General features: G+C 41.1%; 1 protein-coding gene across 2 annotated transcripts; it reads right to left on the minus strand.

Annotated features, from left to right (window-relative positions):
- Positions 1–2,062: 2,062 nt before the first annotated feature.
- LOC127542909 (DDB1- and CUL4-associated factor 10-like) lies at positions 2,063–9,877 on the minus strand. 2 transcript variants are annotated; one of them, XM_051968812.1, is made up of 3 exons: positions 9,868–9,877; positions 4,356–4,370; positions 2,063–3,174 (listed from the first exon to the last, which is right to left on the minus strand). In XM_051968812.1, exons 1-3 carry the CDS (start codon positions 9,875–9,877, stop codon positions 2,063–2,065), a joined length of 1,137 nt encoding a protein of 378 aa, XP_051824772.1. The 2 variants fall into 2 exon arrangements, with proteins under 2 accessions (XP_051824772.1, XP_051824771.1); XM_051968811.1 differs by lacking the exons at positions 4,356–4,370; positions 9,868–9,877 and having other exon boundaries at positions 2,063–3,862.
- Positions 9,878–23,725: the final 13,848 nt, after the last annotated feature.

Consider the following 23,725-nt stretch of genomic DNA (forward strand, 5'->3'; position numbering starts at 1 on the left):
AATGCTTTCTTCTGGTTCTTGGAACACCAATATTATCCCATATATAACAGAGAACCCCAAAATCCAATGACACTCTAACTATCCCTTGATGATTCTTCATGTTTTCATCTTACTCGAGTCACCATTCAGCATCCCAAGACCCCAGAAGTCTTGTAATACACTTCCTGCTGAAACCTTACAGTCCCTTGTTCAATGATCAATATTACTACCCCAGGACCACCTCAGAATCCCACAAACCCATGAATGTCTTTATCTACCACATGTTTGCTCCTTGTTCTTTTTTTTTGAATGCACAAAAGTGGTTTTTATTATGTCTTATGGCAACATTTTTCTACAGAAAAGGATCTTCCAAATTGCATAAAAATCAGTGAGAAATGATTGAGTTGACAGAAATTTCCCCAAAATATGAAGAATGCATCTACTGGCTAAAATGAGGCACATTTGTACATCTGAATGATTGGTTACGAATGTTTATTAAGAAATGTCACATATGTTCATTACTGAAAAACTAAGTTGCAAAAAAATGCTCTTTTGTCTTATGAATGAAATCCTTAGAATCCGCTTGGTTCAACAGGTTTTCAAAGTGACTTCATTTGGTATAATTATATCCATATTTTGTAACTCTGAATTTACTGCCAAAGCTGGGAGATGTGTTCTCTGGTCCCACAGCTAGGCCAGAGCTACTACTTCTATTAATAATCTAACTCTTTACAAAATATTCTACAAATAAAGATCTACTAAACTAATATTTCAATACATACAAGTATCAATGCTAGTTACTTAGCCATAACACAGGGTGGGAGGATGTTTGCATTGGCAAGGCAACCTGGGAATAACAGTCATTTCTTGAGGATGGCCCTGATTGTTGCTCGTAGGGCAATGCCTTTCAGGCCCATGACAAAAAACAAAGAAGAAAAGGAAGGAAGGAAGAAAGCAAAAGAAAAGGGGAAAAAACGACTTCCAGCCCTGGTTTAAATATGGAACCTATTCTATATATGCTCTTATGTTACATTCCATTCGATACACTCAAAGTATAAATAATATCATAACTAGACAATTAGCCTGGAAACAGTGCTGGAGTTCTCAATTAACAAATATAACACTAATGAAACAAATTAAATATTCTCAAAAAACTCAGTATTCTTACACACATTGGTCCCCATGGGAATAAGGGAAGAAAGCAGAGTAAAAGGGGGCATTTTTACTCACTGAGCTGCCCCAGGTAGTGTAACAATTTCTATTATACTATACAGATTGCAGCAAAGAAGATGACAAAAGTCTCTAAATGATGCTTTTCCCATCAGTCAATAATAAATGCTTTCTGCTAAGCCAGCAGAACCTTCTCTTTGCACCACAGGAAAAAGTCCCTTTCTTCACTTCTCAGAGCTGTCAACAAAAATAAGTATACACAGTAAGGAAACTAGCAGTTTAACTTCACACAAAGGAAACTAATTACACAGACCTGACAACATTTGGCTAATATTTTACAATAAACAAAATCCCTCATGTTGTGAAAACTAGATTAGCAGTTTCAATAAACTTCAAAGGTCATTATGATAAACTCTAATCTAATACTTATGAGAACATTTTCATCATCTAGTCTTTATAGTGAAATAATGGCCATTTACAAGGACCAAATGAATGGGCAAGATAAAATTTCCCTTGTAACAACCAATATGCCAACATCAGTCTTCTAGGTTTTATTGAGGAGTAGCACCAGTTTCCATCTTCCTGAACCAAAAATCCTGCCCAATGTCTACCAAGAGTCACACCCAGAGAAAAGTCCTTCAAGGGCTACTGTGCAACATAACCAGAGGAACAATGGCACAGGATCAGCAGGAGCAGGGGAATCCTGAGGAGGAAAGACAACGCACAGAGTCTGTCTTAGAGATGTGGTATCAAAAATCCAGTGTTAGACTGAGTACCCCTATGTCATTGTTGGGATGTTCATGGATCCTTAGGCATGAGGATCTTGAACCCCTTACAGGATCTATAAAGAAAATATTTCACACTAAACAGAAGTTGAACACCAAAAGAGTTCCTGTTTTGATGAGAGTTTTGCCTAAAACTTTGGCTGATACAAAGACACGCATCCACTAAGGCACCCGGAGGCAATCTGACAATGTGTGGGAGAGAATCTGGTTGTCAGAACCACATCATCGTGAGAAGAGAGAGAATGAATTTCCTTCAAGGGCCTGGCTCTGGGGGATAAGCAGTCAAAAAGTTCATTGCACTGGGTGTCAAATCCCAATAAGCGGATCCCATAGCCATGTGGGGAAGAAATCAGTCGACCATCAGGGCTGAAACAAAGTTCTTTGACGTACCCACTGTTAACATTAGTTTCCTCAATATAATGAGTCAGTCTTAAAGAATAACGAGGTGAAACAGAGCGTACTGGAGGCCCATCTAGGAATTCATAGACACAGGTCCACTCCTGGTCATCTGTATTACTGGAACACCGTAAAAGGGCAGCCTGACCTTTAGGATGTAGTTGTAAAGATGTAATGCAGTTACCACTACGCCTCCCAACAGGAACTTCTGGTATTAAAATTTCAAGACAATTAGGAAGAGACACATTTTGCTCAGATAATGAACCAAAATCCCCATCACGAGAAGATGAACCAGCAGCTCTAGGAGCAGATGAACTTGCAGAAGTAGCCGCACCGGAACTCCATGCTCTGCTTCCTGCCCTTATAATTGGATATCTTCCAACATTTAAGGATTTTGTCAAGTCAAGATCATGTAAAATCAGAACATAACCAGAAGAGGTTGAAATCAGCATTTTGGAACAGTCTGGAGTTAACCTCATGCGCATAAGAAAACGGGTATGAAAGAATGTCTTCTGTGGGCACCCGTCTTCCGTGCACTGGTTAGTGTCCCAAATGATGACATTTCCATCAAATCCTGCCGTAACTAAGAGTCTTTTATTAGCATCATACTCAATGTTCTTCACCCAGCTAGTATGACCTAGTAAAGTGCACACTTTAGAGTTTAATTTTCTCAGATCCCAAAGGGCTACTGTAGAGTCATCAGAGCATGTTGCAAACAGTCTATCATCCAGAAACTTGATATTATTTACACAGTCATTATGAGCTTCAGAAAGTGTTTTTATATGCTTTGAAGATATGGGGTCAAAAAGAAGAACTTCATTCAGTTCACAAGCAACTGTTAACACTGACCCATTGGGAGAGTACTCCAGGTTGAAGACCGCGCCGTGGGTGCAGGTGTTGAGGTGCAGTGAGTCTGCGGGGTGGATGGATTTGTACAATCTGGTCATCGTGCGGAAGTTGTCTCGGGCCGGGTCTACGTAGTTCTCGCGGCCCAGGCTGCGGCTCTTTAGCAAATGGAAGAGCGGTTTGCCCACTGGGTTCCCGGTGATCCCCACCCACCTGGGCTTTGGGGGGGCCGAGCCAGAGGCCGCGGCAGCGAAACGCCTGGGGAAGGTGAAGGCGCGTGGGCAGGCTGCCATGGCGGCGGCCGTGGACTGGGCCGTGGGCAAGTCTTGGGGAGAGGGGACGCGGGGGTCACGGGGGCATCCAGAGCTTGGCTCACCCTTGGCCTGGGTCGCGAGCTCCCCCGAGCTCGACGTCGCCGCCGAGGCTTCCGCCATCACCGGGCCTGCGGCCTGTGTCAGAAAAGGCCCGCGACGACCTTGGGAGTCACACGGCTCGCGGGATTGGCGGGAAGGGCTGGAGGAGAGGTCGCTGGGCTGCAGCAAGGAAGGGGAAGAGGCGGACCGGGCCGCGGCCTCTCCGCTCCCCTCAGGCGGCCGCCCCTGGCTTCGGCTTATGAATCCCAGGTTATTGTCGGCTGGTTCCTCCTCCTCCACCCCGACGGGGCTGCTGGGCCTGACGGGGAACATGACTGATGGCGATGCCGGCAACCAGTCCAACCCTTAAGTCCCGGACTGTCCCTTCAGCCACCGACACAGCCTCCAACGACCACGCTGCAAGACACTTCCGCCCCAGCTGCTGCCAACCACGCCGCTCCACCGCTGCAAGACACTTCCGCCCAAGCTGCTGCAGACCACGCCACTCTACCCCTGTAAGACACTTCCGCAGTGCTGCAGCCTAAGCACCCCGGTGGGGAAACTGACGCTGAAGAGAATGTGGGGCGGGCAGGGACCGGAAAGTGTGAACACCATCACCCTGCAGAGCCTTTATGTTTTCTCCTTGATCTTCGGTCACTATTACTTCCCCATGATTAACCGGAAACCCCACAACCCCAGAAATCTCTATCTCTTAAGGAAACCTTCTGGTTTCCCAGGTTTCCTTCTTCTTCTTCTTGGGTCACCATTCCTTCCCCGTGACTCCTAGGGAATCCAGCACCCCGGGAGTCTCTGTCTACTCCTTGACGAGATCTATGAGACCCTATGCTCCTTCGTTCTTGGGACACCATTTGTTCTCCATGACTCATCCAGAAACCCTAAACCTCAGGGGTATCTTCATCTACCCCTTAATGGGAACGTCTGGTTTCTCAGGTTCCTTCTTGTTCTTGGTTCACCATTACTTCCCAATAACACCTCGAGAATCCCGCCACCCCAGGAGTCTCTACTTCCCCCTGCTGAGGCAATCACAATTACTTCCCCATGAATAATCGAGAACCCCACAACCTTCTCCATCTCTTTATATACCCCTTGATTGTCAACCTTATGGTACTTCATTTTTGCTCCTTGTTTTTGAATCACCATTACTTCCCCATGACTACCCAAGAACCCCACGACCACAAGAGTCTCTTATTCAACCGCCTGCTGAGGTCCTATGTCCCTTGTTTGTGGGTACTCAATAATTAAAAATGACAAACCAAGAACCCCACATCCCAAGAACTATACTGATCTACCCCTTCTGGAGAACTAATGGTCCTTCATGTTTTCTCCTTGTTCTTGAATCACCATTACTTCCCCATGATTAACCCAGTAGCCCATGACCCCAGGAGTCTTTTTTCTACCACCTGCTGAGGCCCTATGGCCCCGTGTTCATGGATGACCAATAATTACAAATGACAAATAAAGAAGCCCCCCAAATTCAGGAATTTCTTTAATTGACCCCTGCTGGGAAGCTGTGGTCCCTCACTCATGGGTCACAATTATTTCACCATGATGCCTCGAGAAACACACAGCCACAGTGTCTTTGCCAATCCTTTGATGAGACCCTTCTGTATGGAATAGAGAGAGATAAGGTGAAGAACTTACAGGAATGTATGAATTCTTTTTCTATATTTTATTTTCATTATTTCTGTGTTTCCCCTATGACATGTATAATATGTGTAGGCTGATAATTACTTGAGCCTTGGCCACCTAGAAACATATTTACTTAACCTGAGCTGATGACATTTATTGGTATTTGACGTTTATTAATATTTAGTCTATTAGCTGGACCACTGTCTGCTTGATTTAGCCTGAAGGCCTGATTTTCTGTTTCCTAGAAATCAGGAGATTTCCCTGAAACCTTCCATTCCAATCTCTCCAAATAGCAACAACCAATTAGATGCCTCCCCCTCCCCTCCTCAATGCTCTCTTACTTGTGCTGTAATTTCTTGTATAAAAGCTATGTATCTTTACTACTTCTTTAGCCCTCCTACTGCAAGCTTTCTCTTTCTTATCTCCCGATGGGACGGTTCATCCTCCTGAGGTTTTCAATAAACAACTTTTCTGCCTTCTGCTGAGTGATCTCTGGGTAAGGGTCTTCTACATCCCTCACAGTTGGGGGCTCTCCGGGATGGGGTCTTTGGGGGAGACAGCTGTGTGCACCCCGGACAGGAACAGGTGCCCACAGAGTAGTTTTCTCCATGGTCTCTGGTTCTGGGTGAGCAGCGTCCCTCCTCTCTTAGACAATGACCGAGGCAGAGATACTCAGTGGAAAGCAGAATTGAAGACTGAAGGAAGTAATCTGAAAAGAAACCCATGTTCTCGAGGTAAAGCTCTTGGGAAGTCTGGGGGTCTATTGGCTGGGTCGAGGGAGACCCTGAGGGATTAGCCCTCCTAAATCATGTGGACTGCTGTCGACCCTAATGATAAAGGACTTTTCCTAAGAAGGCTCTTGGGTGGCTGTGGGGGCGTGAGGGTAACATAGGGCCTCCGCCAACACCTGGATGGGTCCAGGGTGGTATAGAAGCAGTCCAAAAATTTGTATCAGGACATTAGCTAGGGAATTCAAGACTGGAATGAACTTCCCAGATGTAAAAGGGAAGAAAACTGAGAGGACTATTTGGGTATATCAGACTTAAATCTGTATGTAAAAGGTGAAAATAGAGCTTTGTGTATATCTGTGTGTATGTCTGCTTTGCATTGCCTTTGTTCTGTGTTAAAAATTAGCAAGCTCATAAGAGATAAGAATTCAATCTCTGTGTTGCAGGCTTAGAAAAATATCAGGCTGAATTGTTGGGAATTGGAATTCATTCAGAGTGGTAATTCTTTCAGAGTGGCTCAGAATATAATTTGGGAACTAGTTTTGGGCTTCTCAAGAAAAGAAAATCTTTTTTCCCCTCTTCTCTCCCTCTGTCTCTGGCAGTGGCTTTGCAGGAAGGGAGAGAGAAGGGGAAAAAATAAAAACATAGATTGAAAGTTTGGAGAAAATAGAAGAACAGTGGCTATCACTCCTGTAAACAAGGAGTTTCACAAACTAAATTATTGGTTAATTTTAAAATAACTTTAAATTGGTATGTGTGTTAACTGGAAACATGAAATGGTAGATATTTGAAGGGAGGAATAAAAATAGAGTAAGAGAGGTAAATAGCTGAACATGGGGGCTCTTTGACCTGTTCTATCTGTGGGAAAACTAGGCATACTTCTAAAAAAATTTTTTCCCAGGAGAAGAAAGAAAAATCATTATTAGCAAGTTTGCTTTCATGGAGTTAGAGAACAGAAAGCTTAAGAAGACTAAACTGGGTAATTGTTGGTCTGCAATATTTGATTAAGAGTTTGGGGAATTTACTATATTTTAAAGAGGTACTATAATTTTGAAATTGAAATAAAATTAAAATTGAAATAATTTTGAAATAATTTTACTATTGCCTTGCACATTAGATTTATTCTAGGTAAAAATTTTAAGAATTGTTTGAATATTGTGGCCTTTACAACTGAAGAGAAAAACTTTTCTTTTTTTTAATTATTTGGTTGGACTTCAAATTGAAATATAAGTTATTAAACAAAATGCCAGTAGCTTACCTTAGCGGGGGGTTGTGTTTGCATCTCCCTACTTGAATGTTATGTTGCTTTCTAAAAGTATTGGGTAATTTGTAAACTATATTGTAAGTTTTAGGAAATTTGGTTCAAAATTAATTGTGAATCTTGAAGTTTAAAGTTTACAAAGGTGATTTAAAGACAAGGGGAAAGAGAGGTTGATTTACAAAAGCAATTAATAGTTTAAATGGCGCATCTAGTCAGAATATTATTGGTTTGGGAGTGTTTAAAGTACGTCATAAGGTTTGAGCAAGTAGGCATTAGAAAGAGAGAGAGACAGAGAGATGAGACAGGAGAATGAAGGTGATTTAAGAAGGATTGATTAGTAGGAGCAAATGATTTCAAGAAGAAATCGGGGGAAAAAGAAGGAACTGGTTGGAAAGGGTAGTCACAGAGAAATGGCTGTCAGACGGGATGTGTTTTTGCTGGGGGAGAGCAGCAGAGCGGTAGTAGAAAGTGACAGCCACTTAGTTCCTTTGGCTGAAGAAAACAAACAGTGATTTAAAGGGACAGACTGCTCTTGCAAGATATTAATTGAATATTTGTTTCTTTAGATATATAATGGTTATGAATATTAAAGAATATGATCAGAAATGTGATATATATAGTTTGAAAGGATTATTTCAAAAAGCTTAATTGATGTTTTCAAGAACTTTTCAGATTCTTTTTATGTGAAAATAGCAAGTTTTAATTAACTGTATTGATGCCAATTATCTGAAAGGGACTCCAAGGATAATAGTTTTTGCCTTTGTCCTTTTGAAAATGTTTTTGTTGTGAACAATATGTAGTTTGGGATTTTTCTGTGTATTGGGTATTTTAAAAGCAAAATGATTGGTATAATATTCAGCTTATTCAAGATTCAGCATCTATTTGGGTATGTAAAAATTGTGTGAATTTTCTGGGATAAATTTCTTACTGTTACTGATATAAGGTCATGGTAAATAACTGTTTGGGATTTATCTGAAACTTTGGATATAAAATTCTTTGAGCTTATAATTAATACTATTTGGGAGTTTTAAAGCTCCACTCTCTGATGTGCTGAAGGTTGAGTTTTAACTGCTTATATTAGGTTATAGTTATCTTCTTGCATTTTTTTTTCTTCCTGTGACTGATTTATATGTTAATAATTGTTAATGCAATTCAAATATGTCATACCTTGCTATTTCCAATCTGGTTATATGTAATCATTATATCCTAAATACTGGTCATCTGTCTTGTTACTGGATATTTGTGTTTTGTTTTTAAAATGTTTCTAAATGATAAAAGGACAATTAACAATGGTCTGTGAAACCTAACTGCTATTTATTGGGACTATAGCCATCTGCCTGTCCTGTGAAGCAAACTTGTTCCTTCACATAGGAACTGCTGGCCAATCTATACTGGCCTCCCCACATGTTGTTGCAGTTCCAGACTGTTCTAATCTTGTTAGATTTGGTTTTTTGTTGTTCTAGATTTTGGTCAAATTACAGATTACTGAACCTCTTCTGAGACATGAATCGGCCCATCTGAAGCTTAGATTGATACCACACCCATACCCCTGCATGGATTGAGAGCTTTTGCCCATTTATCAGCATGAAGCAGTTTTTTGAATGAAAGACCATCGCCTATGCTCCTGATGTAATTTGGACAGATATGGGGGACTTGGGAATAGTTGATGAATGACTGTTAAACCCTGACTCGGTCATCTATTACTGTGTGTTTAAGATTTGGGATGGAAATTGTAAAAATTGGTAACTGTTGCTGTTAAGGAAATTATAATATGTTTATAATATCTATGTTCACTTCAGAATATGTAATTGTTTGGGGGATTTTTTTTAGGAAACTCCTCCTGTACTAGTCTGTTATATATAGGAACTTTAATTCACTCTTGGGATTTATATGTGGATGGTTATTTGACTATTTGCTTTTTTTTTTTTTTGAATGATTCCTTTCCATGAGGGAAAAAAAGGAGAGGAACAGATAAAGGGAAACTGGTGGATTTTTCTCAAAATACCTAAAAGAGTGGGAACCCTTAGTTTTCTGTTCACTTGCCTTAGATACTTCTGCCCCATCCCCTATATATTACCAGTTCAGATTGAACTGGAAGTCCTTAAGCAGTCTTTTTTTGTTTTTACTCTGCTTTAGCTTTGAAACCCCTTATTCTGTTGAAATTGCTCTGGCAAACTCTTCTCTGCCTGTTTTTAGGAAATCTCCAAGATAAAGACACCTGTCTTGGGACTGTCAGTCTCCAGCCCTGTAACCCCAGTTTCTTAATTGGTATCTCAGCATTTTCAATAACATCGCAGTTTTGAGATCAAGCCTCTAAAGTTCAGGGTTTGCCTGCCTTCATGGTTTTAACTGGGCATATTCTGCTCAGAAATCCTTTCTGGATCCTGTCCTATCAGAGGGGACAGTTGGAGCTACTCCAGGCCCCACTCTTTCCCTCCTTTGAAATCCCTGAGAGACTTGGGGTGCCCCTCCTAGCATGGGACTGTCTTGAGCACTGCAACTCCCTGTATAAGCAGAAGCTGAGTTAAGTGCACAAATGACTGAAGACCTACCAGGAATGCAGGGCTGGTTCACTATTAGGAAAACTATTAACATAATTGACTATATCAACAACCAAACAAACAAAAACCATATGATCACCTCAATAGATGCAGAAAAAGCATTTGATAAAATCCAACATCCATTCCTAATAAAAACACTTGAGAGCATAGGAATAAAAGGACTTTTCCTTAAAATAGTTAGGAGCATATATTTTAAACCTTCAGTAAGCATCATATGAAATGGGGAAAAACTGGAACCTTTCTCAGTAAGATCTGGAGTAAAACAAGGTTGCCCACTATCACCATTATTATTCAATATTGTATTAGAAACACTAACCTCTGCAATAAGAGTCGAGAAAGAGATTAAAGGAATTAGAGTAGGCAATGAGGAAACCAAACTATCACTCTTTGCAGATGATATGATGGTATACCTAGAGAACCCCAGAGATTCTACTAAAAAGCTATTAGAAATAATTCATAATTTTAGCAAAGTAGCAGGATACAAAATAAATCCCCATAAATCCTCAGCATTCTTATACACCACCAACAAAATCCAAGAGCAAGAGATACAAAGAGAAATTCCATTCAAAATAACTGTTGATAGCATAAAATATTTGGGAATCTACCTACCAAAGGAAAGTCAGGAATTATATGAGCAAAATTACAAAAAAGTTTTCACACAAATAAAGTCAGACTTAAATAATTGGAAAAATATTAAGTGCTCTTGGATCGGCTGAGCAAACATAATAAAGATGACAATACTCCCTAAACTAATCTATTTATTTAGTGCTATACCAATCAGACTTCCAAGAAAATATTTTAATGATTTAGAAAAAATAACAACAAAATTCATATGGAACAATAAAAAGTTGAGAATCTCAAGGGAATTAATGAAAAAAATCAAATGAAGGTGGTCTAGCTGTACCTGATCTAAAATTATATTATAAAGCAGCAGTCACCAAAACCATTTGGTATTGGCTAAGAAATAGATTAGTTGATCAGTGGAAAAGGTTAGGTTCACAAGACAGAATAGTCAACTATAGCAATCTAGTGTTTGACAAACCCAAAGATTCTAAATTTTGGGATAAGATTTCATTATTTGATAAAAACTGCTGGGATAACTGGAAATTAGTATGGCAGAAATTAGGCAAGGACCCACACTTAACACCACATACCAAGATAAGATCAAAATGGGTCCATGATCTAGGCATAAAGAATGAGATTATAAATAAATTAGAGGAACATAGGATAGTTTATCTCTCAGACTTGTGGAGGAGAAAGAAATTTGTGACCAAAGATGAACTAGAGACCATTGCCGATCACAAAATAGAAAATTTTGATTATATCAAATTAAAAAGCCTTTGTACAAACAGAACGAATGCAAACAAGATTAGTAGGGAAGCAACAAACTGGGAAAACATCTTTACAATTAAAGGTTCTGATAAAGGCCTCATTTCCAAAATATATAGAGAACTGACTCAAATTTATAAAAAAATCAAGCCATTCTCCAATTGATAAATGGTCAAAGGATATGAACAGACAATTTTCAGATGATGAAATTGAAACTATTACCACTCACATGAAAGAGTGTTCCAAATCACTATTGATCAGAGAAATGCAAATTAAGACAACTCTGAGATATCACTACACACCTGTCAGATTGGCTAAGATGACAGGAAAAAATAATGATGAATGTTGGAGGGGATGCGGGAAAACGGGGACACTGATGCATTGTTGGTGGAGTTGTGAACGAATCCAGCCATTCTGGAGAGCAATCTGGAATTATGCCCAAAAAGTTATCAAACTGTGCATACCCTTTGATCCAGCAGTGTTTCTATTGGGCTTATACCCCAAAGAGATACTAAAAAAGGGAAAGGGATCTGTATGTGCCAAAATGTTTGTAGCAGCCCTGTTTGTAGTGGCTAGAAACTGGAAAATGAATGGATGCCCATCAATTGGAGAATGGCTGGGTAAATTGTGGTATATGAATGTTATGGAATATTATTGCTCTGTAAGGAATGACCAGCGGGATGAATACAGAGAGGCTTGGAGAGACCTACATGGACTGATGCTAAGTGAGATGAGCAGAACCAGGAGATCATTATACACTTCGACAACGATATTGTATGAGGATGTATTCTGATGGAAGTGGATTTCTCTGACAAAGAGACTTAACTGAGTTTCATTGGATAAATGATGGACAGAAACAGCTACACCCAAAGAAGGAATACTGGGAAATGAATGTGAACTATTTGATTTTTGATTTTCTTCCCGAGTTATTTTTACCTTCTGAATCCAATTCTCCCTGTGCAGCGGGAGAACTGTTCGGTTCTGCAAATATGTATTGTATCTAGGATATACTGCAACATATTTAACATATATAGGACTGTTTGCCATCTTGGCGGGGGGGGGGGGGAGGAGGGAGGGAGGGGAAAAAAAAAACGAAACATAAGTGATTGCAAGGGATAATGCTGTGTAAAAATTATCCTGGCATGGATTCTGTCAATACAAAGTTATTATTAAATAAAATAAAATTAAAAAAAAAAACAACAAATGACTGAAGACCACCTAACACAGTGAACTGTCCATCTCAAACTGGATTCTCTGGCTGAGATGAGGGCCTTTGCACTGCTGATAACCCTGGGGTTGTCAGGAAGAGACTTGCCCTTGCCATAAGTCCTTGCATTTTCTAGTTTCATTTTGATTTATTTGCCTCACATTGGATTAGTCAAAATTATGGTGCTGAGACCTCCCAGGTATCTAGAAGAGGTAATTCAATAATTCAAATATTCAGGAGAGTGTGTAATGTTGTGCCTCAGTTTCCCTAGATTGTCATCTTTATTTATCTTTGTATTTTTATGTCTGCCAAATGTCAATCTGTTCTAAAATGGACAAAGGACTGGCCTCCCTTCCCCTCTCCTCCCCTCCCTCAGTTTTAGGTTAAAGGGCCTGGGGCTCGCAGAGAAAGGTCTGCTCAGCTGCACTTCAAAGTGCCTGCTACACATTGAGGGGTATCTGTTCGATAACCCTGACCTATAAACTATGTTAAACATCTGCCATTTTATCTTTTGTCCTGTAAAGTCGAGTCACTGTTGAATGTCAAAATGTGCCAGCAAGGGGGAACAAGAATGCTTATAAGGCTTTCCTTACTTCAGTAATTTATGTACAACGGATCATATTGTTGCATCAAGGGGTGCTTATAGAGACTTTTGTAACTATGGATTTCACTAGAAGTCCTGGGAAGTAATGATAACTGAAGAATACAGAGAAAACATGAGGGACCATAGGGCCTCATCAAAGGGTAGATAGAGATTCTTGGGATGTCGGGTGTTTTGAGGTGTCATAGGGAAGTAAAGGTGAACAAAGAACAAGGAGAAACCTTGAATGATCCTATGATCCTGTGGGGTCTTGATTTGTCATTTGTAATTATTGGTCACCCATAAACAAGGGACCATGGGACTTCAGCAGGGGGTCAGTTAAGAGACTTCTATGGTCATGAGATTCTTGGGTAGTCATGGAGAAGTAACGGTTACTCAAGATAAAGAGAACAAAAGGAATGACTATAGGCTCTCATGAAGAGATAGATTAAAAAATGCAGGGGGTTGTGGGTGACCCAAGAACAAGATAAAATGAGAGGAATTATAGTATGGGTATGGGTGACAAATAACACAACCCCAGAGTGTGCTGACCTACCCCTTGATGAGATCCTATCATCTTTTAAGGTTCATCCTTGTTTTTGGTTCACCTTTGTTTCCTCATGACATCATAAAACCCCCAACACTCCAGAAGTCTCTATCTACCTGTTGATGAGGCCTTATGTTCCCTCATGTTTTCACTATGTTCTTTGGTCACCATTACTTCACAATAACTCCCAGTGAACCCCACAGACAGAGGTTCTCTATCTATCCCTTGAAGAGATGCTGTGGTCTCTCATGTTTTCTTCTTCTTGGGTCACCATTACTTCTCTATGATGCCTAGAAAATTCCACATCCTAAAAGTGTCTCTACCTATCATTTGATGATACTCAATGGTTGTTCATGTTTAATCCTTGTTCTTGGGTCACCATTACTTCCCCAAGGCTAACCAAGGACCACAAATCCCAGGAGTCTCTTTATCTATCCCTTGCTTAGAAAACAGGGTTCCTCATACATTGGTCAACACCGCATCCCAATGACAATGCCATCCCTTGATAAGACCCTGTGGTCCATCATGTTTGTTCCTTGTTCTTGAATCACCATTACTTCCCCATGACTAAGCCATCACTCCACAACCTCAGAAATGTCTTTATCTATCACTTAAGGAAAACCCGTCATTACTGAGGTTTCCTTCTTGTTCTTGGGTCACAATTACTTCTCCATGCTTCCTAGGGAAACCCAGAACCCCAGGATTCTATCTACCCCTTGATGAGATCCTATGGTTCCTCGTTCTTAGGACACCATTACTTCCCCATGACTCATCCAGAAATCGCAAACCCCAGAAGTCTCTTTATGTACCCTCTGCTGAGATCCTGTGGTCTGTTGTACATGCATGACCATTGTTTCCCCATGACAGCTGAGAACCACACAATACCAGAAGTCTCTTTTCCTTTCCTCTCCTGATAATATATGATCCCTTTTTCAGAGGTCACCATTACTTTCCCATAACCACTCGAAAATCTCACCAACCCAGGAATCTCTATATACTGAGGCCCTATGGTCCCTCATGTTTTCTCCTTGTTCTTGGGTCACCATTACTTCCCCATGGCTCCCAATGAACACTTTATGAGACACTATGGTCTTTCATGTTTAATCCTGGTTCTTCAGTCACTATCACTTCCCCATGATTAATCAAGAACCCCACGACTCCAGGAGATACGTTATCTACCTCCCTGCTGAGAAACTATAGTTCCTCATTCACTGGTCAACATTACTTCCTCATAACAACAGAGAACTACACAACCCCAGGGTTCTATTGATCTGCCCCTTGATGATACCCTATGATCTTTCATGGTTTCTCCTTTTTCTTGGTTCACCATTACTTCCACCCCCAGAGTCACTATCTAACCCTTGATGTGGCTCTAGGGTCCCTAATATTTTATCCATGTTTTCCAGTTACCTTTACTTCCTCATGAATTCCGCTGAACCTCAGGGGACATATGTCCCTTCATCTATCTTTTGATGAGACACTATAATTCCTCTCATTTTATCTTGTTCTTGGGTCACCCACAACCTCCCGCATTTTTTAATCTATCTCTTCATGAGAGCCTATAGTCATTCCTTTTGTTCTCTTTATCTTGAGTAACTGTTACTTCTCCATGACTACCCAAGAATCTCATGACCATAGAAGTCTCTTAACTGACCCCCTGCTGAAGTCCCATGGTCCCTTGTTTATGGGTGACCAATAATTACAAATGACAAATCAAGACCCCACAGGATCATAGGATCATTCAAGGTTTCTCCTTGTTCTTTGTTCACCTTTACTTCCCTATGACACCTCAAAACACCCGACATCCCAAGAATCTCTATCTACCCTTTGATGAGGCCCTATGGTCCCTCATGTTTTCTCTGTATTCTTCAGTTATCATTACTTCCCAGGACTTCTAGTGAAATCCATAGTTACAAAAGTCTCTATAAGCACCCCTTGATGCAACAATATGATCCGTTGTACATAAATTACTGTTATTTGCATGTAACTAATACAGAAACCCCCAACCCCAAGAGTCTCTTTATCTACCCCCAATCTGAAACAACAGTCTATTGTCCATTGATAACAATTATTTCCCCATGACAGACTGAGAACCATACCACATGAGTCTCCTTAATTATCCCTTGATGAGATCCTATGTTCCTTCATGTTTTCTGCTTGTTCTTGAGTCACTATTACATCCCCATGACTGAGGATCCCACAACCCCAGAAATCTCTTTATCTACAACTTAATGAAAACTTATGCTTTGTAAGCTTTTCTTTATATAGTTGCATAATCATTATTTCTCCATGAGTCCTCGTGGAAACCCAACACCACAGGAGCCTTTGTCTACCCCTTAATGAGACCTTCATTCTTCTTCACCATGATAACTGAGAAACCCAGAAGCCCTCCAGTCTCTTTCTTTCTCCCTGCCGAGAAAATATGCTCCCTTGTTCATTAGTTACCATTACTTCCCAATGATGCCTAGAAAACTCTACAATCCTAGGTGCCTCTATATATCCCTTGGTGAGACCTATGGTCTCTCATGTTTTCTCCTTCTTCTTGACTCACCATTACATTCTCACTACTAACTGAGGACCTCACAACCCCTGCAGTCTTGTTATTTATTACCCTCTGAGAAAATATGGTCCCTCATTCATTAGTCAACATTACTTTCCCATAGCAACAGAGAAAACCCCACAAACCCAAGGTTCTATTGATCTATCCCTTGATGAGACCCTATGATCTTTCATGTTTTTTCCTTCTTCTTGGTTCACTTTTATTTCCCCATGACAACTTGAGAACCCCACCATCCCAGTAATCACTATCTACCCCTTAATATGGCCCTAGGATACCTCTTGTTTTATCCATGTTCTTCAAGTCACTATTATTTACCCATGAATCTCAGTGAACCCCAGAGGACAGGTATTTCCTTATCTACCCCTTGATGAGACACTATGCTCTCAAATGTTTTTATCTTGTTCTTGGATGACCATCATTTTCCCATGATGCTTTGAAAACCCCACAACCACAGGAGTCTCTATCTACCCCTAGATGAGGCTCTTTGGTCCCTCATGTTTTCTCTATATTCTTTGGTCACTATTACTTCCCCATGATTCCTAGTAATCCCCATAGATAAAGGAGTCTTTATATCTACCACTTGATGTTACCCTATAGTCTGTCATTCATGGGTCATAATTATTTGCTCATGACTCATCCAGAAAGCCAGAACCACAGGAATCGCTTTATCTACACCCTGCTGAGATCCAATAGTCTCTCATTCATGGATCACAATTATTTCCTTATGATCAACCAAGAATCCCACGAGTCTCTTTATCTACCCCTTGATGAGACTTTATGGTCTTTCATGATGTCTCCTTTTTCTTGAGTGACAATTACATCCCCATGACTAACCAAGAACCCCACAAAACCAAGGAGGCTCTTGATTTACCCCTGCTGAGATCTTATCATCCCTTCCTCATAGGTTATCTGTCATTACAAATGAAAACCAAGAAGCCCACATCCACAGGAGTATCCTTATCTACCCATTGATGAGAATCTGTGGTCCTTTGTTCTTGGGACAATATTAAGTTTCCTTTGACTTATCAAGAAACCCCAAACCTAAGAAGTCTTAATCTACCCTCTGCTGAGACCCTGTGGTCTGTTTTTCATGTGTGACCTTACCTTCCCCATGACAACCGAGAACCCCAAAAACCAGGAGGCAATTTTCCTTGCCCCTTCTGAGATCCCATGCTCCTTTGTTCAATGGTAACCATTACTTCCTCATGATTAACAGAAAACTGCACAACCCCAGGAGTCTCTTGATGTACTCACTGCAGAGATCCTATGGTCCCTTGTTGATAGGTGACCAATAATTACAAATGAAATTACAATACGGGAATATTGCTCTCTACCCAATGTTGAGGCCCTATAGTCCTTCATGTTTTCTCCTTGTTCTTCAGTCACCATTATTTTCCCATGATTAACCGAGAACCCCACAACCCAAAAAATCTCTTTGCCTATCACCTAAGAAAAACTTAGGTTTTCTTAGGTTTTTTTCCTTATTCTTGGCTCACCATTACTTCTCCATGACTCTCAGGGAAACCCAGAACTCCAGGAGTCACTCTACTCGATGAGACCCTAAGGTCCCTCATTCTTGGGATACCATAAATTCCACATGACTTATCAAGAAAACCAAAATCCCAGAAGTTTTTTATCTACCCTCTGCTGAGACCCTGTGGTCTGTTGTTCATCCATGACCATTACTTCCCCGTGATAACTGAGAACCCTGCCACCCCAAGAGTCTCTTTTCCTTCCCCTGCTGAGACCATATGCTCCCTTGTTCAGAGGTCACCATTTCTTCCCCATGAATAAGCTAGAACCCTACTGTCCCAGGAGTCTCTTTACCTACCCCCTGCTGAGAAAATATGATTCCTTGTTCATTGGTCAACATTACTTCCCCATGATAACAGAGAACCCCACAACCCCAAAGTTCTGTTGTTCTACCCCTTGATGACACCCTGTGATCTTTCATGGTTTCTCCTTGTTCTTGGTTCACCATTACTTTGCCCAGAAAACTTGAGAACCCCATCACCCCAGGAGTCACAATCTCCTCCTTGATGGGGCCAAAATGCCCCTCCTGTTTTATCCACATTCTTCAGTCACCTCTGCTTCCTTATGGATCCCAGTGAATCCCGGAGAACAAGTGTCTTTTTATCTACCCCTTGAGGAGTCACTATGCTCCCAAATGTTTTCTTCCTGTTCTTGGCTCACCATTACTTCTCCATCACTCTTTGGGAAACCCAGAATCCTAGGAGTCTCTTTGTCTACCCCTTGATGAGACCAGATCTTCTCTCATGTTTAATGGTGCACTCTCAATCTCACATTCACTCTCACACATTCTCACTTTAAGAAACTCCCATATTCACTGTCACCCTCTCTTTCTCTGCCTATTCAGTTGTTCTCTGCCCATGACATTCTCTCTCTCACTCATTCACTCTCGCATTCATACTTACTCTCTGCCACACTAACTGTGACACTCAAACTCACTCTCCCTTGGTCCCTTCCACCCTTACTCTTTCTTTTACTCTCTCTACTCTGTCTCTCCCCTCAGTTCCCTCCCTCCTTCTTTCTCTATCTCTCTCTCTCTCCCCCCCCATCCCCATCCCTCTGTGCAGCTGTCTCGCTCTGTCTAACTTTCTCACTGTCTTTTTCTCTCTCCTTTCTCTTTGTTTCTTTGACTCTATCTCTCCCTCTTTTTCACTTACACACACACACACACACACACACACACACACACACAAACTTCCTATCTTCCACATTCCCTCCCTCCCTCTCCCCCTTTTTCTCTCTCTTTCTCTCTGTTTATAGATATCTCTCTCTCTCTCAATATTTCACACATTCCTTTTTCTCTCCCTCCTTCTCCCTCTCTCTGGCTCTTTGTTTCTCTTTCTGTGTATCTCTCTCACCCTGCCCCCCCCGCCCACCCTCTCTCCCTCCCTCTCTCCTCTCAATCTATCTCCCTCTACCCCCCCGCTCTTCCCTCCTTCCCTCCCCCTCCCCCCTCTCTCTCACACATACACAGTCTCTCCCTATCTTCCACATTCCCTCCCTCCCTCCCCACCCTCTCACTCTTTCTCCTTTTTCTCACTTCTCTATCATTCATTCTCTCTCTCTTTCTTACTCTCTCACTCTGTTTTCTCTGTCTCCTTTATCTTTGTCTCTCTATTTCTCTGTCTCTTTCTCTACCTTTTGCTCTCTCTTTCTGACTCTCGTTATCTGACCCTCTCATTCTCTCTCTCTCTCTGCCCCTCTCTCTTTCCCTCCCTCCCTTTCTTCCCCCCCTCCTTCTCCCTCTACCTCTCTCTTCTTTCTCCTTCCCCCTCTCCCCTTCCCTCTGACTGCCTCTCCTTGGGTCCTCTGCCTGATTCTCTGTTTCTCTCTCACATTCATACTCTGTCACATACTCATTCTCCTCATTCTCGGCTTCTCTTTTTCTCTGCCTTTCTTTATGCCTCTTCCTCTTTCCTCTTCTTGCCGGTTTATCTCTCTCACACACTCTGACACTAACTGTCTCACGCTTGTACATTCACTCACACAATCACAAAACACTTAGTCTAAGTTTCACTCTCTGACATAATCACACTCACTCTCACAAATTCATAAACTCATACATTCATTAACAAACTCATTTATATACTCATTCTCACAATGACATTCACTCTTATTACTCACATTTTCATACACTCACTTAGACATTTATACTCACTCTAATTGTACCATGCTCATACACTCATTCTCCCAGTATGTCTACAAACACACTCACACTCACACTTTCTCCCTCTCCTTCCCCCTCTCCCTGTGTTCTCTGGCTGCTCCTCTGTCTCTTTATCACATACTCAATCTCACACACTCCAACACTCACTCTCCTCACAATCACACTGTTTTTCACCTTCACACTCTCTCTCCCTATCCCTCTCTCTACCTCTTCTTCACTCTCTATGTGGTCTTTTTTAATGCATGAATATCACTATCCCATGACAACCAAGAACCCCACAATCCCAGGTCTTTCTATCTACCCCTTTATGAGACCCGAAGGTCCTTCATGTTTAATTCTTCTTCTTGAGTCACCACTATTTCCCCATGATGAACCGAGAACCCCCAAAACTAAGGAATCTCATTATCAAACCCCTGCTGAGAAGCTATGGTCTCTCATTCATTGGTCACCATTATTCCCCCATGACACCCCAAAAATCTGACAATCACAAGCATATCTACCAGTCTCTTGATGAGAACCTATGGTCCATCATTCATGGGTCTACCTTACTCATGCAGGACTAATAGAGAAAGCCAAAATCCTAGGAGTCCCTTTATCTATTCCCTGCTGAGATTTGAGAGTATCTCATTCAAGTATCACAATTATTTTTCATGATTACACGAGAACCCCACAACCCCTGTGTCTCTATCTACCCCTTCATGAGAACCTATGGTCATTCATTTTGATCCCAGGTTCTTGAGTTAATCATCTTCCTGCTGCGGTCCTATGGTCCCTTGTTTATGGGTGATCATAATTACAAATGACAAATCGAGAACCCCATATTGCTAGAACTATATTTATCTACCCCTTTAAAAAAAACCCAATGATCCTTCATGTTTTCTCCTTCTTCTTTAGTCACCATTACATCCCCATGGTTAACTGAGAACACCACAACCCTAAGAATCTCTATCAACCTCCTGCTGAGATCTTGTGGTCCCTTGTTCTTTGGTGACCATTATTTCAGTATGATAAACTGAGAACTCCACAATACTACGAGTGTCCTTAATTACCCCTTGATGAGACCCTATATTCCTTCATGTTTTCTCCTTTTTCTTCAGTCACTATTACTTTCCCATGATTAACCGAGAACCCCACAACCCAAGAAATCTCTTTGCCTATCACATAAGGAGAACAGGGTTTCTTAGGGTTTTTTCCTTATTCTTGGCTCACCATTACTTCTCCATGACTTCCAGGGAAACTCAGAACTCCCTGAGTCATTCTATCCCTTGAGAAGACCCTAAGGTCCCTCATTCTTGGGACACCATAAATTCCACATGACTCATAGAGAAAACCAAAACCCCAGAAATCTCTTTATCTACCCTCTGCTAAGACCCTGTGTGTTCATCTGTGACCATTATTTCCCCATGACCACTGAGAACCCTGCAGCCTCAAGAGTCTCTTTTCCCTTCCCCTGCTGAGAGAATATGTTCCCTTGTTCAGATGGCACCATTTCTTCCCCATGAATAACCGAGAATTCCACAACCCCAGGAGTCTCATTATCTACCACCTGCTGAGAAACTATGATCCTTTGGTTCACTGGTCAACATTACTTCCCCATGACAACAGAGAACCCCATAAACCCAGATTCTGTTGATTTACACCTTGATGAGACCCTATGATATTTCAACGTTTCTCTCTTTTCTTGGCTCATTTTTACTTCCCCATGACACCTTGAGAACCCCACCACCCCTGGAGTCTCTATCAACCCCTAGGGTCTTTCACGTTTTATCCATGTTTTTCAGTCACCATTATTTCTCCCATTAATTCTGGTCAACTTCAGAGCCACAAGTATCCCTTTATTTACGCCCCTGCTGAGAAACTATAGTCCCTTGTACACTAGTAAACATTATTTGCCCATGACAACAGAGAACCCCACACCCCAAGACTTCTGCTGACCTATTCCTTCATGAGACCCTATCATCTTTCATGGTTTCTCCTTGTTCTTGGTTCACCATAGCTTTGCCCAGACATCTCAAGAACCCCACCATGCCCAGAGTCACTATCACAATATCACAAATATTTTTTTAGAGATGAAAAAGCATGTACAGTGTTCTAAGTCTCATCCTTGTATAAAGAAATCGTTGAGCCAGCAGACATTGTCAGCAAATTAATTGGCGGCAGATTTTAGGGAATGAATGTGTGTGGTTTTTTTTCTAAAACTAAGTCGCATGTATTGTCTTCTGCATGATCACCTGGATTTAATTTGATGTCACGGTCTAATTTTTTTCTCCATGCTTCACCATGATTAATGAAGAACTCCAGGAATCTAAGAGTCTTTAACTACCACATGCTGAGACCCTATGGTCCCTTTATAACAGGTGACTATTATTTCCCCATGATTAACTGAAAACCACACACCATGAGACTCCTTAACTACCACTTGATGACACCTTTTGACTCTGCATGTTTTCTTCTGGTTCTTGGATCACATTTACTACCCCATGGCTAACTGAGAACACTACAATGCAATGTGTCTCTATGTGCTCCTTGATGAGACTATATAGTCCATGTTTTCTCCTTATTCTTGAATCACCATTACTTTTCAATGGCTAACCCATCACCCTATAGCCCCAGGGGTCTTTTAAATAACCCCTGCAGAGATCTTACAGTCCCTTGTTCATGGATGACCAAAAATTATAAATGACAAACCAAGAACTCCCACATCATTAGGAAAATCCTTACCTACCCACAATGAGACCCTATGGTGCTTCATGTTTTCTCCTTTTTCTTAAGTCACTTCATGAGTAACCAAGAACCCCATAACCCTAGGAGTTGTTTTACCTACTCCCTGCTGAGACCCTGTGGTTTCTTGTTTACCAGCAATCATTACTGACCCAGAACAAAAGGAGAAACCCACAATCCCATGAGTATCCGTAACTACCCCTTGATGAGACCGTATGATCGTGCTCGCCATTACTTCCCCATGATGTCCCGAGAGCACCACAACACAGGATTCTCTTGATCTACCTCCTGCTGAGAACCTATGGTCCCACATTCATTGCTCAACATTACTACCCCAGGACTACCCGAGAACCTCACAACCCCACAACACAAAAATCTCTTTATCTAAACCTTGATGAGACCCTATGGTCCTTCATATTTGCTCCTTGTTCTTTTTTATTTTTGCACACACACAAAGTGGAGAAAAGCATCTCCAAATTACATAACCAAATCAGTGAGAAATGACTGAGTTGACAGAAATTTCCCCAAAATATGAGGAATGTATCTACTGACTTAAATAAGGCACATTTGTACATCTGAATGATTGGTTACAAGTGTTTATTAAGAAATGTCACATATATTGATTACTGAAATACTAAGGTACAAAAAATTACCCTTTTCTTTTTGGAATGAAACTCTTAGAATCCACTTGGATCAACAGGTTTTCCAACTGCTCTCATTTGATATAATTATATCCATATTTTTGTAACTCTGAAATTTACTGCCAAAGCTGGGAGATGTGTTCTCTGGACCCACAGCTAGGCCAGAGCTACTACTTCTATTAATAATCTAACTCTTCACAAATATTCTACAAATAAAGATCAACTAAAGTAATATTTTAATACATGTAAGTATCAATGCTAGTTACTTAGCCATAACACAGGGTGGGAGGATGTTTGCATTGGCAAGGCAACCTGGGAATAACAGTCATTTCTTGAGGATGGCCCTCATTATTGCTCGTAGGGCAATGCCTTTCAGGCCCATGACAAAAAGCAAAGAAGAAAAGGAAGGAAGGAAGGAAGCAAAAGAAAAGGGGAAAAACGACTTCCAGCCCTGGTTTAAATATGGAACCTATTCAGTATATGCTCTTATGTTATATTCCATTCAATACACTCACAGCATAAATAATATCATAACTAGACAATTAGCCTGGAAACAGTGCTGGAGTTCTCAATTAACAAATATAACACTAATGAAACAAATTAAATGCTCTCAAAAAACTCAGTATTCTTACACACATTGGTCCCCATGGAATAAGGGAAGAAAGCAGAGTAAAAGGGGGCATTTTTACTCACTGATCTGCCCCAGGTAGTGTA

This window comes from Antechinus flavipes, chromosome X, assembly GCF_016432865.1.
Source record: "Antechinus flavipes isolate AdamAnt ecotype Samford, QLD, Australia chromosome X, AdamAnt_v2, whole genome shotgun sequence".
In the NCBI taxonomy this organism is placed as follows: domain Eukaryota; kingdom Metazoa; phylum Chordata; class Mammalia; order Dasyuromorphia; family Dasyuridae; genus Antechinus; species Antechinus flavipes.

Bases quoted from the DNA above. Each gene is read 5' to 3' on its own strand.
- LOC127542909 (XM_051968811.1), bottom strand. From the start codon at position 3,862: ATGTTCCCCGTCAGGCCCAGCAGCCCCGTCGGGGTGGAGGAGGAGGAA.